Source organism: Chinchilla lanigera, unplaced genomic scaffold, assembly GCF_000276665.1.
Source record: "Chinchilla lanigera isolate Chin_1 unplaced genomic scaffold, ChiLan1.0 scaffold00015, whole genome shotgun sequence".
In the NCBI taxonomy this organism is placed as follows: Eukaryota; Metazoa; Chordata; class Mammalia; order Rodentia; family Chinchillidae; genus Chinchilla; species Chinchilla lanigera.
The window spans coordinates 7,806,984-7,818,705 of record NW_004955416.1 but is presented as its reverse complement, the minus strand read 5'-3'; the positions used below and the strand labels follow the sequence as shown (position 1 = coordinate 7,818,705).

Below are 11,722 nucleotides of genomic sequence, written 5' to 3'. Positions count from 1 at the left end.
CGCACCTGCCGCTTCCGCCGCCGCTCGGGGCCGCCGGGATCCAGCCGGGCTTCGGGCCGGACCGCGGGCTCAAGAGAGCGCGCGGCGGCTCGGGCAAGGCCACAGGGACCTCCCAAGCGCATCCCCTCCCCGGGAAGGGACAGTCACTGTTCCCTGAGTGAATCACTTCCATCCCCTTCCCGGAATGCAGCAGGCCGCGTGGGGCGGGGGCTAGGTCCACCGGTGCTGCGGACCCACGCGGGGAGAGACCTTGAGCTGCAGGCAGGGAGCCAGGGATGGTCCCTGGCCCCCTGGGTTGAGTTCAGTGCCCTGGTCCAGCCTGAGTGGGAGAGGCAGGAACCATTCTTCTACCCTTTAGCCAGTCTGACGCTGGCCTGAGGCCGCAGAGGTTCTAGGCTGAGCAAGCAGAATAAAAGCGCTTCACAGCCCTGCCCTGCGCTCTCCAGAGATCTCCAGGTGGTCACCAGCCCAGGAGTCCTGGAAAAGCAGCTGTCCTCAGGGCTAAAGGTCACCGTGTGGTCAGATTGATTCTCTAGGCAGGGCCCTGTTTCCAGGCTGTTAAGTGCTAAACCAGGCGTGGTGGCGCCGCCTATGAACCTATAATCCAGCACTCTGGGAGACTCAGGAGGATCGAAAGTTCGAGTCCGGCCAGAGACTTAGCAAGACTCTGTCTCAAAATAAAACATTAAAAGGGGAGCTGAGGGTGTAAAAAAAAAAAAAAAAAACTCCCAAGACTCTTATAATTCACCGGTGAAATACTATGCAAACTAAACTTGGGCATTTGAAATCACTTCGTGGTGAGTTTGGCGCTGTGGTCTAGCCTTGTTTCTGGTGCCCCGGCACATCTGAATACCTGGACAGCATGAGGTCAGGAAAGCCCTGAGTCCCTAGCTGCTGGGAAGGGGCTGGACCCTCAAGAGTGACTTTCAGGAAGCCCCAGAGAGAGGAGGGATGGATGCAGCCTGTTCCCACCTGAAGTGTCTGGCCGGGCTGCTGCTGAGTTGCTAGAGATGCTGCAGGTTGGAGCAGCCCACACCAAGCGCATGTGTGGGTTCCCACATTCCCCAAAAAGCCGGCATGGTCGAGGGCTCTTCCAACTCCCCATCTAAGGTATCAGAGCCTGTGAGTACGGTTAGCCAGCTCTCCTTTGCCAGCCTGGCAGCCCGTGCAGCCCAGCACAGTCTGGCTGTGTGGACGTGCAGGCCCGCGAGTGTCCTACCTGTCCCCCACATGGGAGCCTCGTCATCTTGCCTTCTGTCCCAGCCCAGTTTCCCCCGCCCCCCCCCCAGGGCCCGGGAGCTGCTTTCCTGTTTCATTTTGGGCAGGAAGAGTGAGGTCGTGTTGTTCTTCCCCCTGCTGCCGGCTCAGGCTGTGGGAACAGCTCCCTGAATCCTTTCCTGTTTGATACCCTGTGTGTGCAGGGAAGGGAGCCGGGAGCGATGGGCAAGGCAGGGGGCACTGCACGCCCCTGAGCTCTGGCATGAGCACCCACACCCAGGGCTGGCATACTGGGTGCGTGGCAGGGAGGAGAAAGGGCAGGCATGTTCACTGCGCATGCTGAACCCTGCTAGGAGTGAAGCATCTGAGGGCTCTGTTTTGCTTTACTGTGCACAGGCTGAGAGCTAGGAACATCTGCTCAGATTTTTGTCAATGGCTCATTTTGTCATGGTCTGCTCTCCATGGGGGTATGTTTGTGGCTGTAGAGAGAGGAGTGTGGCACCCTAGGGACTATCCTGTGCCTTAGAGGAAGCTGGGCATGAAATAGACTGGAAACTCCCTCATTAGTGCCTCAGCCAGAGAAACCCAGTCTGCAGTAAAGTCCAGCAGCTCTGGGCAGACAAGGGACCCAGACCTTCTGCTCTCTGCCAGCTGCAAAGTAGATGAGCCCAAGGCGACCCCACACCAGTTCCCCACAAGGCTAAGGGATAAGCAGGGTGGCAAGAACTGGCTGAAGGACCTAGATGTCCTCACGGCCTAGAGGCCCCACTGTCTGATGAGGGAATCCTTTTTGAATAAGAGAAAACAGCCAGCCCTGGGAGCTCCATAAGCTACTTCCGGTTTGAGAAGAGAAGAGAGAGTCCAGCCAGAGGAGCATTCTCCCAGGAACAGTGGGAACATAAAGCGGCTAGTGGGAAATAGCAGCCAACCCCAAAGTCATCAGGCAGGGAAGGCTGGCCCCAGCCGGGTGAGGCTGGGTGGGACAAAGGCCCTGCACACAATTTGCTAAAACCAAATGTGTCCCCAGGTCACAGGGGTTCCAACGGGGCGCTTGGCAGCAACATGAGAATGGGGTGTAAGAATCCTTTGGGGTGAGAAGGCGAGGAGAGGATTCCCTCTGCCATCACAAAGACAGGACCCAAGAAGTAATAAACTCCTGTACATATCTGTTCCATATTATAAATACACATTATATACAAAATAATGTTATAAAATGTAGAAAGGCCAGTGCTTCTGATTCTTAAATTATCGAAATACTAGATTTCAAAATAAACTAAAAAAACAAACAAAATAAAAACTCATATTATTGATTTCTGAAGATCGGCTTCTAGGGGCAGGAGTAGGATGGGCAAGGCCCCAGCTCGAGGTCGTGGGAATGGGTCTGAGGGAGGCAAGGGCCCAGGTGGCACCAGACCTGCTTTCTCCCTCGTTGGAATTTCCAACATAACTGCCCTGAGCTGCCGTGAGGCCTGGCAGCCGTGGCTGGAGAAGGGCAGGCCTTCCACCCATGTGCTCATGAGAGTCCAGAGCACCCAGAGCCAGAGCGTATTGGGAGCAGGGTAAGTTCAGCAACACTTGCCCCAAATGCACAGGCCAGGGAGAGGCTGGGTGGCCTTCTGAGTAAGGCCCACACACAGCAGTTGGGGACAAAGGGCCAAAAGCACTCCTTGCCCCTGGAGTGCCCGCCTCACCTGCAGGGCAATCCCTGCCAAGAGCCGCACCCAGGGGCTTTCCTGCCCACAGGAGGCCCTGCCCTTACTGGCCTCCTCTTCTTTCTGATTTGGGCCCAGCTGTCACTATGGCGCCTGGGACAAAGGCACTTTCAGAACACAGATACCAGTGGAGGCCACAGTGGCTCCAAGCCCCATGTAGCCAGTGCCACTCTTCCTGGACAACAGGCCAGAGCCCCAGAAGGTGCCTCCAAAGACCACTGCTGACAGAGAAGATCCAAGTGGCACCCGCCTCTCTGCTGTTCCCCCCTGGCTGGCACAGCTGCCGTGCGATGCCAGCAGACACCCAGAGGCGCGCAGGGTGGTGCATGTCTTGGCAAGTTCACAGTCCATCCAGTTCCTGCCATCCCCTCCTCCTCCTGAGAGCAGCACGGTGCATAGAGACGTCCCATCCAGGATGCAATGTAAACAGTGCAGAAGGAAGGTCCAGCCACTGGGCCAAAGCTGGGGTGTTCTGGGCAGGCTTGTGCCTTATACCTGGGGAGAATTACAGAGAGCAGAAATGATTACCCCAGGAATAAGCGCTCCCTCCAGAGCTGCCCTGGGCCTCCCTGGGAGAAGCCAGTGGGGACACAGTAGTGAAGAGAAGGGACAGTTCCCCCAGTCTGCCCTGACATACATGTGTCTAGCAGCTTGCACTGAGGGGTCCAGTGGAGGAAGCCAGTGGGAAGGGTGGGAGGGCATCCTCAGCCCCCACACCTGGGAACCAGTGCCTGAGAGCTGGCCAGGTACCACACTACCCTGCCCAGATGCAACACTATGGGGGAGACCAGGGGAGACCAGGCCAGGGGCACCACTGGCTCCCATTTCACACCGCCAGGGACCCATGACCCACTGAATGCGGCCTGCTGAGGAGCAGTTCTGACCCCTGCTGTGGGAGAGGGTGTGGGATGAAGAGTGACCAGGTCTGTTTCCCATCTGCACAAAGCAGGAGTGGACAGTGAAGGCGAGCCCGGCACTCACCTCCGTGGCAATGACACATTCGTTCCTCTCTTCTGATATCAAACACACAGACTGGTACATGGACTCCCTGGGGGAGCATATCGCTGATATTCGACACTCTGGCTTTTCACTGAGGGAATACAAGACAGGCGAGTGTGAGGGAGGGAGGGAGGGAGGAGCGAGGTGGGGGAGGGGAAGGTCGCTGATCTGGACCCAGGAGACTCAAAGGGGACCTGAGACAGGGGTCAGGGGCAAACACTGGCCAGAGGTGCCCTCTGCAGGCCTCTAAGACAGCCACAGGAGCCCAACCATACCAGAAAGGTCGGAAGGCCTAGCAAAAGCAGCACTGTCAATGGAGACAAGCCATGCCATGGGAAGATGAAAGTCACAAGAGACTACTGTGGACACTTGCCATTTGTGAATGAATAGAATGAATGAATGAATGAATGAATGAATGAATGAATGAACCAAAGGGAGGGCTTTCTCTAGGAAAATGCCCCCTAGTAGAAATCTTTGGGTTTTCTTCTTTTTTTGAGCCACGGTCTCAATATATAATCCAAGGTGACCTTGAACTTGCCATCTTCCTGCCTCAGCGTCCTGAGCAGCTGGGATTACAGGCATGCACTACTTGCCTGGTCCCCTAGCGGAAACCTTATGAGAGGTTCATCCTGTCAGTAACAAACTCCTGCCTGTTTAATAGCAGTTAGGGCCTAATGCCAGCCTCCCACCTGGCCTAGGAGCCCAGATCAGACCATGTAGGGGCCGTGGCCAGGCCCTGGGCTTCCTGTTGCTACTCACCTGTGTAACCGCAGTGGCACCTTTTCTCCTAAGCTCTTGTCGCTGTGGGGATATTTCCCGGGCATGGTCCCCTGCCCCAGAGGGCTGGGGGCCAGATTATAGTCCAATGTGTGGTTCTGCTGTTTGCCACAGTTGGACTTGTCCAGACCACAGTCCACCTCCAGCTCCTTCTTCTGGTTCGTGTTCTTGAGCTGGGTGGCAGGGATCAGGTTGTCCTTCTGGAAGTCCGACAAGTTGTTCATGGCCTCCCTCCTGTCATCATCTGGCCGCCGAAGCCGCAACTGGCGCACAGCCACTGCCACCATGCCCAGCAGCACCAGCACCACCACCAGCCCCACGCCCAGGGACACAGCCACCCAGGGGAAGCTGGGCGGCAGGCCCACAGGGAACTCGCAGCGGCTGCCCACAAAGCCATAGGGGCAGTTGCACACGAAGTTGTCCGGGGAGAGGCCAGTGTAGCAGGTGGCCCCATTGAAGCAGGGCCCAGAGGCACAGGCATCGCTGGGCGTCCGCACCTCGCAGCGCATGCCAGAGAAGCCTGCAGGGCAGGTGCACACAATCCCATTCTCCAGGTCATGGCAAGTGCCACCGTGAGCACAAGGATTCCGGGTGCAATCACTGATGTGGAGTTCACAGAGGGTGCCTGTGAATCCAGGACGGCAGCGGCATGTGCGGCTTGTACCTCTGTTCAGGCACTGGCCCCCTGTGAACACACAGTGTGCAAGTCAGCAATGACCTGGGAATCCCCTGGCGCAAGGGGTAGGGGCCCCATCCCTGGAGTGTGCTTCTGCCTCCAGGCACACAGCCAGCATAGACAGAGCCCACTGCAAAGCGCGGTGCAGTCAGGAGACTGAGAGTCTGGGGTGAGCCTGGTTCTCTGCACCTCAGTAGGCTCACGCAGCTAGCATCTTAGAAAACTTCAGCATGAAACAGAGATGCTTGGGTTTGAACCTCAGGTGGCCCTCTCAAATGAGGATCTGGCGCCTGTTACTTTACCCTGTCCCTCACCCTCAGTTTCCTCATTTGCCAAAGTGGAGTAGAATATTACCGCCTTCACAGGATGGCTCTGAGGGTCAGCTAGGAAGGTGTGCGGAGGCCAGCACATGAGCGCAGAGTAAATGCACAAATAAACGCAATCATCATCATCTGAGCTTCTCTTCTCCATGGTGCTATCTGCCTTCATCACAGTCACCGGGGCCAAGGAGACAAAGACAGCTCAAAATATGCTGCGCACTCACGCTCCATGTGGCTGCGGGGAAGTGAGGCCTCCAGGAGCAGGGCTTCATCTGTGCTGCCAGCCCTCTTGAGGAGGGAATTGAAGCCCCCAGTAGCCATATCTCCAGCTCAGGACTTTCCAAGCCAGCTCAGGCGCTGACATGGAAGTCACACCAGGTGGGCATCATGGCCTCTCTTAAGCCTGCTGCTAACCTGTTCCACTTCCAAAGCCCTCCAGCTGATCAAGTGAGCTTTTCACCGCCAGAGCAAATGGTAGTCACTCTCCAACCAGCCAGAGAGGCAGGCCCCTCTCTTAGCCCCCACCTCGAAGGCTCTCGGCCCCAGAGCCAGCAGACCAGGTTAATAGGGCAACAGGCCTTTCTTACCATTGGCACAGGGGTTGCTGGTGCACCTGTCCACTTTCTTCTCACAGTTGGAGCCAGTGAAGTTGGGGGGGCATTCACAGGCATAGCTGGCGCCCTGGTTTCGTTCCCGGCAGGAGCCCCCATTGAAGCAGGGGGAGTCAGCACAGGTCAGCGTGCTATGCTCACAGTGTAGGCCATAGTACCCCGGAGGACACAGGCAGTGGTAGCCATCCTCCTGGTCCTGCAGAGAGATGGTAAAGGGGCCAAAGTCAGAACCTGAGGCAGAGGGGGAAGGGCAGGGTGTAATTATCACCATTTCATTTCACACTCACAACCACATCAAAGCCAGGACAGGTGCTGTCTCCCACTTCCCACTCAGTGATGGAGACTGAACCGGGGCTCCGGGGAGTCAGGGGAGAGCAGACTCTGTCCCACCCTCCCAGCCCCTCTCCAGCCCTGAGCTTCTCTTCTCCGTGGGCCTCCCTGGGGGCTGGGTTCCACTCGCGCACAGTGCCCGTCCCCGGCTTCAGGCTGCACATCCACTGGCTGCTTCGGCTGGGCAGGCCTAGTTACACTGGCTGGGCCTCTGCCTCCTGGCACGCACCTTACAGCTGCCCCCGTTGCGACACGGGTTGCTGTCACATTTGCTGAGTTCCAGCTCACAGTCGATGCCAGTGTAGCCTGGTCGACAGGTACAGGTGTAGCTCCGCTGCCCACTGTTGGAGCAAGTGGCCCCATTCTTGCACGGCGAGTGGTGAGTGCAGTAGTTGAGATCTGTAGAGACAGGAAGTGATGAGCTAGGGACACCCCCGCCTCCAGGCTGCTTACACTGCCAGTTCACCCCATGACCCCAAGAAGCTTCCACTCAAAGCCTTCTGGCCCTAAATATCCCCTCAGCCCAACAAAATCATGTTACTGAAGCTCCTGGAACCACATGTGACTGGTGCACTTAATCAAGTTTGGTGAAGCACAGTTAGACAACGTCCTGCCAGGTAAGCTCACAAATACCGCCGGTCATGAGGGTGCAGGTAGGAAGAGGAGGAGAAGGCACAGCTGTAGGTGAGGGAAGAAGTCAGAAAAGGCTCCATGAGGAGGGGCTGCTGAGATAAGCCTGGAAGGAGGGGTAAAATTTCAGCAGGTGGCCTAGAGGGGAGATAAGAGCCACCATAGGTGATGACCAGACATTTTTATTTATTTATGTTATTTTTTTGTCTTTTTGAGACAGGGTCTCGCTATGCAGTTCAGGCTGGCCTTGAGCTCACTGTGTAGCCCAGGCTGGCCTCAAACTTGCAACAATCTTCCTGCCTCAGCCTCCCAAGTGCTGGAATTACAGGCGTGCGCCATCACACTGGCAGACATTTTTAAAAGGAAGAGGTTTTAAACAGGTATTCTGGAGTATAAGTATTTGTTTTCTTATTGGGGAAGAACAGAAAGCGGGAAACAGCGCAAATAGCGGGGCTGTGTGGCTGTGTTTGCACATGGTGAGTGTATACGTGAGTGTCACCTGGGCACCAGTGTGGGCGGAGGAGCAGGAAGGAGCGGGAACCAGGCATGTGTGTTGGAGAGGAGCAGAGAAGAGAGGGAGAGTCACACACATGACGAACACAGGGACTGTGCCATGCCCTTAAAAACCTCCAGTCAGGGCCTTCCTGCCCGGCAAGCCCACACCCTCCCCGGCCTGTGTGGAGTCCCCATGGCAGCAGGCATCCCACTTGACCCTGAAATGGGACGTACACACTGCAGCTGACTACAAGGACAGAGAAGAAAGGCTTCCCTCCCCCAAAGCGAGAACGTAAAGGCTGCTGTGTAGACAGAAGAGTGACGGATACCAAACACCAGGCAGTGGGATTGTGTGGGCTCAGGCAGCTGCCTGTTGAGGACCACTGGAGGAGAGTGGGGGAAGCTCTTTGTGCCCACATCAAAAAGTCAGAAATCGCTCCCTCCACCTACAGACCCAGCTCAGCCACAGCCTGGGCAGCCGGCGGGCACACCCCACCAGACAGCTGTTTAGGGGAGAGCTGCTCAAACAGCCCTGCAAGGTAAGCAAACACTCAGAGGGTTAATAGGTAACTACGAGGCAGAAAGAGGAACTGATCCTAGCATCCCTCTCTTTGGTCTTGCTAGAATTTATGAGGGCAACCTCCAGGCTGCCAATCTGTCACACTGCTGGCTTCTTCTGCCACTCTCACTCCCCAGCGCCTGGAGAAGAGGGACCCGCCATGTCACGCGAGGCTGGCTGTAAAGACCCCTTAGAAAGTCTCCAGATCGCCGCAGGACAATGAGAAAGCCAAGTGAGCACGAGCTCTGGTTCCCAGGCCCTGCCCCTGCCCCTTCTTCCCTTCCCTCACTCACCCTGATCACAGAACAGGCCTCCCCACCCCTCATTGCAGGTACACTGCCAGGGGCTGCTGCAGGTGCCATGGCGACAGCCGTTGTGAGGGATACACTCGTTGCACAGGCGGCCCTGCCAACCTGGGCGGCAGCTGCGGGAGAAGGGGAGGCTGAGTGAGGTGAGACGCCTGGCCAGGGAGGGCACCCCCGCTTTCTGTCCCCCTACTCACAGGCACTCTGCTGGCTTGCTGCAGTAGCCGTTCTGTTCATGACAGCCAGAAAGACAGATAGCTGAGGAAAGAGAGCACACGGGCTGAGGTCGGGATGCTGAGGACACTGACACGACGCTCTCCCTCCACATCTGGGGGTGCCTGCTGTCCTGGGCTCACTTCCCAGTCAGGCCTCCAGAAGGAGCCATGGCTATCTTAAAGGGAAGGAAGGCATGGGGAAGGAGATCCATGCTGGGTGGAATGCACTGCGGGCCCTTGTGTGCCTCGGCGTGATGGGGAGGGCACCAGGAAGAGAGGGTGGTCTGGGTCCCAGCCTCCCTCAGCATCTGTTCTGCCCTGGGGCCCAGCTCCGGGAGGGGCAGACTGCGGCTGAGAAGGACCACCCTTGCCACACAGGTGGGGGCCCGGCTGCTTACGCTGTTCGCAGTACTCGCCAGTCCAACCAGGCAGGCAGGACAGGCTGCCATCTGGCTGGCACACATAGTGGCCGAAGTGGTCATTGCGCTTCTTGCACAGGCGCGAGCAGCTGTCCCCATAGTAGTTGTCACTGCAGATGACCCGGTAAGAGTAGCGCAGCCTTGTGAGGGTGCTGGTTTGCTCGTCTGGTAGCCAGTTCTGACCCACAGGCAGGGAGCCTTGGATGGAGATCTTGCTGATGAGTGCATCCGGTGGCAAGGCCTCTGAAGGGGCAGAGGGCCAGGTGAGGAAAGGCAGCCTGTGCCTCGAGAGGAAGCAACTTGTAGCCAATGCCCCCCACCCCCAGCTGTAGTTATGCTGGTCAGCTGCAAAGCTGCCCGCTGGTCCAGATGACCCCCGCCTGCCAGCAAGCACGGCCAGAGGGACCGAAGAGTCTCCTGCTTAGCTGCCCTGTGTGTGCATGTGTGGGGGACCTGATATCATTCAGAGCAGGGACAATAGAAGGATGTTAAGATATCCCAGTGTTCTGGAGGCAGATAGGGAGGAGAAAAAGGAAAAGAGGTCAAAATGGAAAACATAGAAAGGGGCAGGGGAAGAGAAAGAAAAGATTTCCAGGCGAGGACCCCCGAGAGCAGGGTCCCCTGGTGCCCGCTGAGGGGTTCTGCTCCCAGAGGTAGGTAGTGGTTTTCTTTTTCCCTTTTCAAAGCGAGAATTGTTGTGCTGCTGAAATATCCTTTTTCCTCTGTGTCAGAACAACATCCCAAAGCCATTATTCCCTTTCCAAAGGAGCGGAATTCGCGAAAGGTGTAAAATACAGGAAGGGGCCCGTCAGCGGCGCTGGCAGCTTCGGCCTTTCTCACCGCCGTGCTCCCCGCGTTCCCACGCCAAAAATAACCCGCAGGAAACGCAATTGTGCTCTGAGTCCAGGCAGCGAGCGGAATCTGAGCGTCCAGCGTGGGGCGCAGCTCCCGGCCAAGCAAAGCGTCCTGCCCCCGACTCCAACCCCGCGCTTCCCCCGCCTGGAACACTTTAACTCTTTCGGCGCTGCGCCGTGTCGCCCCCCTGTGGCTGAGCAGCGAGACACTCACCTGGCCGCAGGTCGTCTCCAGGCGCGTGCCAAGCTTCGATGATGAGGGAGAAGGTGCCCTGGGAAGCGAAAGCGGGTGGGGGACGAGAGAGCGCGAGATGAGCAGGGCGGGAGAGGAGGGGTGCCTCGCGGCGGCCAGTTTAATTAATCTAATTGCAGGATACAGTTACTGCGCCCGGGTCCACATAACGGGCCTTCGTTCAGCGAGGCGCGAGCCGGGAAGGCAAGAGGAGAACCCAGGATGGGGGGGGGGGGGAGGGGGGAGGGGGGGGGGGTAAGTGGGGGGCGGGAGGCTGGTCCGCCGCGCCAGGGTGCTTGGTAATGAAAATCGAGTCCAGAGAGCTGGGGGAAGGGAGGGTAAAAGACTGGGAAGACTGAGACTGGTGAAGTCTTCTCAGGGATGAGATCCCAAGAGAGAATCGAAAAGATAGGGCCAGAAGAGGATGCACCCGCGGGCATTTGGGGAGGATCTCGGGAGGGGGCTCGGTCCCGGGTGCTCCCTTCTTTCGGCTTCTGAGGCCTCCCCGCGCCCAGGCTGTGCTCACCGGCCAGGTGAAGTTGAAAGGCAGCTGGAGAGGGTTTCGGCCCCCGCCGCTACTGTCGTCTCCGATGGCGAAGGAGTTGGTGCCCAGTACCGGTGTGGAGACGCTGCCGAAGGTACAGGGCCCAGGCGAAAGGACTGCCTGGAAGTGCTTTAGGCAGACGCGGAAGAAAGTCCGGCAGCCGGTCTCGCACGGCCTCCCACTGGCCAGAACGCCGCGCTCGTTGGCGAACTCCTGCAGCTGCAGCTGGAAGACGCCGGAGCCGGCTGCGCGCTATTGCACGGGGACCAAGGGAAGGGGGGAGCGGTCAGCTCTGCGGGCGCCGGGGCTCGAGCCCGGAGCGCGGCGGGAGGGGCGGAGAGGACGCGGGACGGTTACCTGCTGCCAAAGTGCCACCAGCAGCAGTAGCTTCCAGCCGGAGCTGCTCCGGGATGCGACCGCCATACCCCCTGGCGTCGCGCTCTCCACCTGCGGGCCCTGAATCTGGTTCTGTTGGGGATGCTGCTTTCCTGCACGTCCGCCCGCTAGTGGGGTCACTAAAAAGCCGGCAGCTCTTCAAACGCTCCTCCTCCGTCGCCTCCACGCTAGTTCCGCGGTAGCTGCCTCCTAGGTAATCCAGGTGAGGGCCACTGGGCGGCGGCCGCGCTGAAGACTTGCCCTCCGGCTAATCCTGGGACTGCGCGGGCCAGGGCCGGGTGCGCGGCACCGAAGCGCTGGAGCTGCGGCTCTCGGCCTCGTGTTTCTGGCCTGCGCGCAGCGCCGCTACTGAAACCTGCGGGCTCGGGAGCCTTCCTTATATATATTGGCTCCTCTTATCGCCGCCTGTCACTCAGACAGACTCACGGTC

General features: G+C 58.1%; 1 protein-coding gene across 1 annotated transcript; it reads right to left on the bottom strand.

The window, feature by feature from the left end:
* Nucleotides 1-2,359: 2,359 nt before the first annotated feature.
* On the bottom strand, nucleotides 2,360-11,657 carry Dll4 (delta-like 4 (Drosophila)). Its single transcript, XM_005381271.2, has 11 exons — nucleotides 11,254-11,657; nucleotides 10,879-11,148; nucleotides 10,335-10,392; nucleotides 9,246-9,509; nucleotides 8,830-8,890; nucleotides 8,621-8,751; nucleotides 6,873-7,042; nucleotides 6,290-6,509; nucleotides 4,689-5,391; nucleotides 3,912-4,020; nucleotides 2,360-3,425 (listed from the first exon to the last, which is right to left on the bottom strand). The coding sequence occupies exons 1-11, from the start codon at nucleotides 11,317-11,319 to the stop codon at nucleotides 3,420-3,422; spliced, it is 2,058 nt and encodes a 685-aa protein (XP_005381328.1). The 5' UTR covers nucleotides 11,320-11,657; the 3' UTR covers nucleotides 2,360-3,419.
* Between the last annotated feature and the right edge of the window lie 65 nt (nucleotides 11,658-11,722).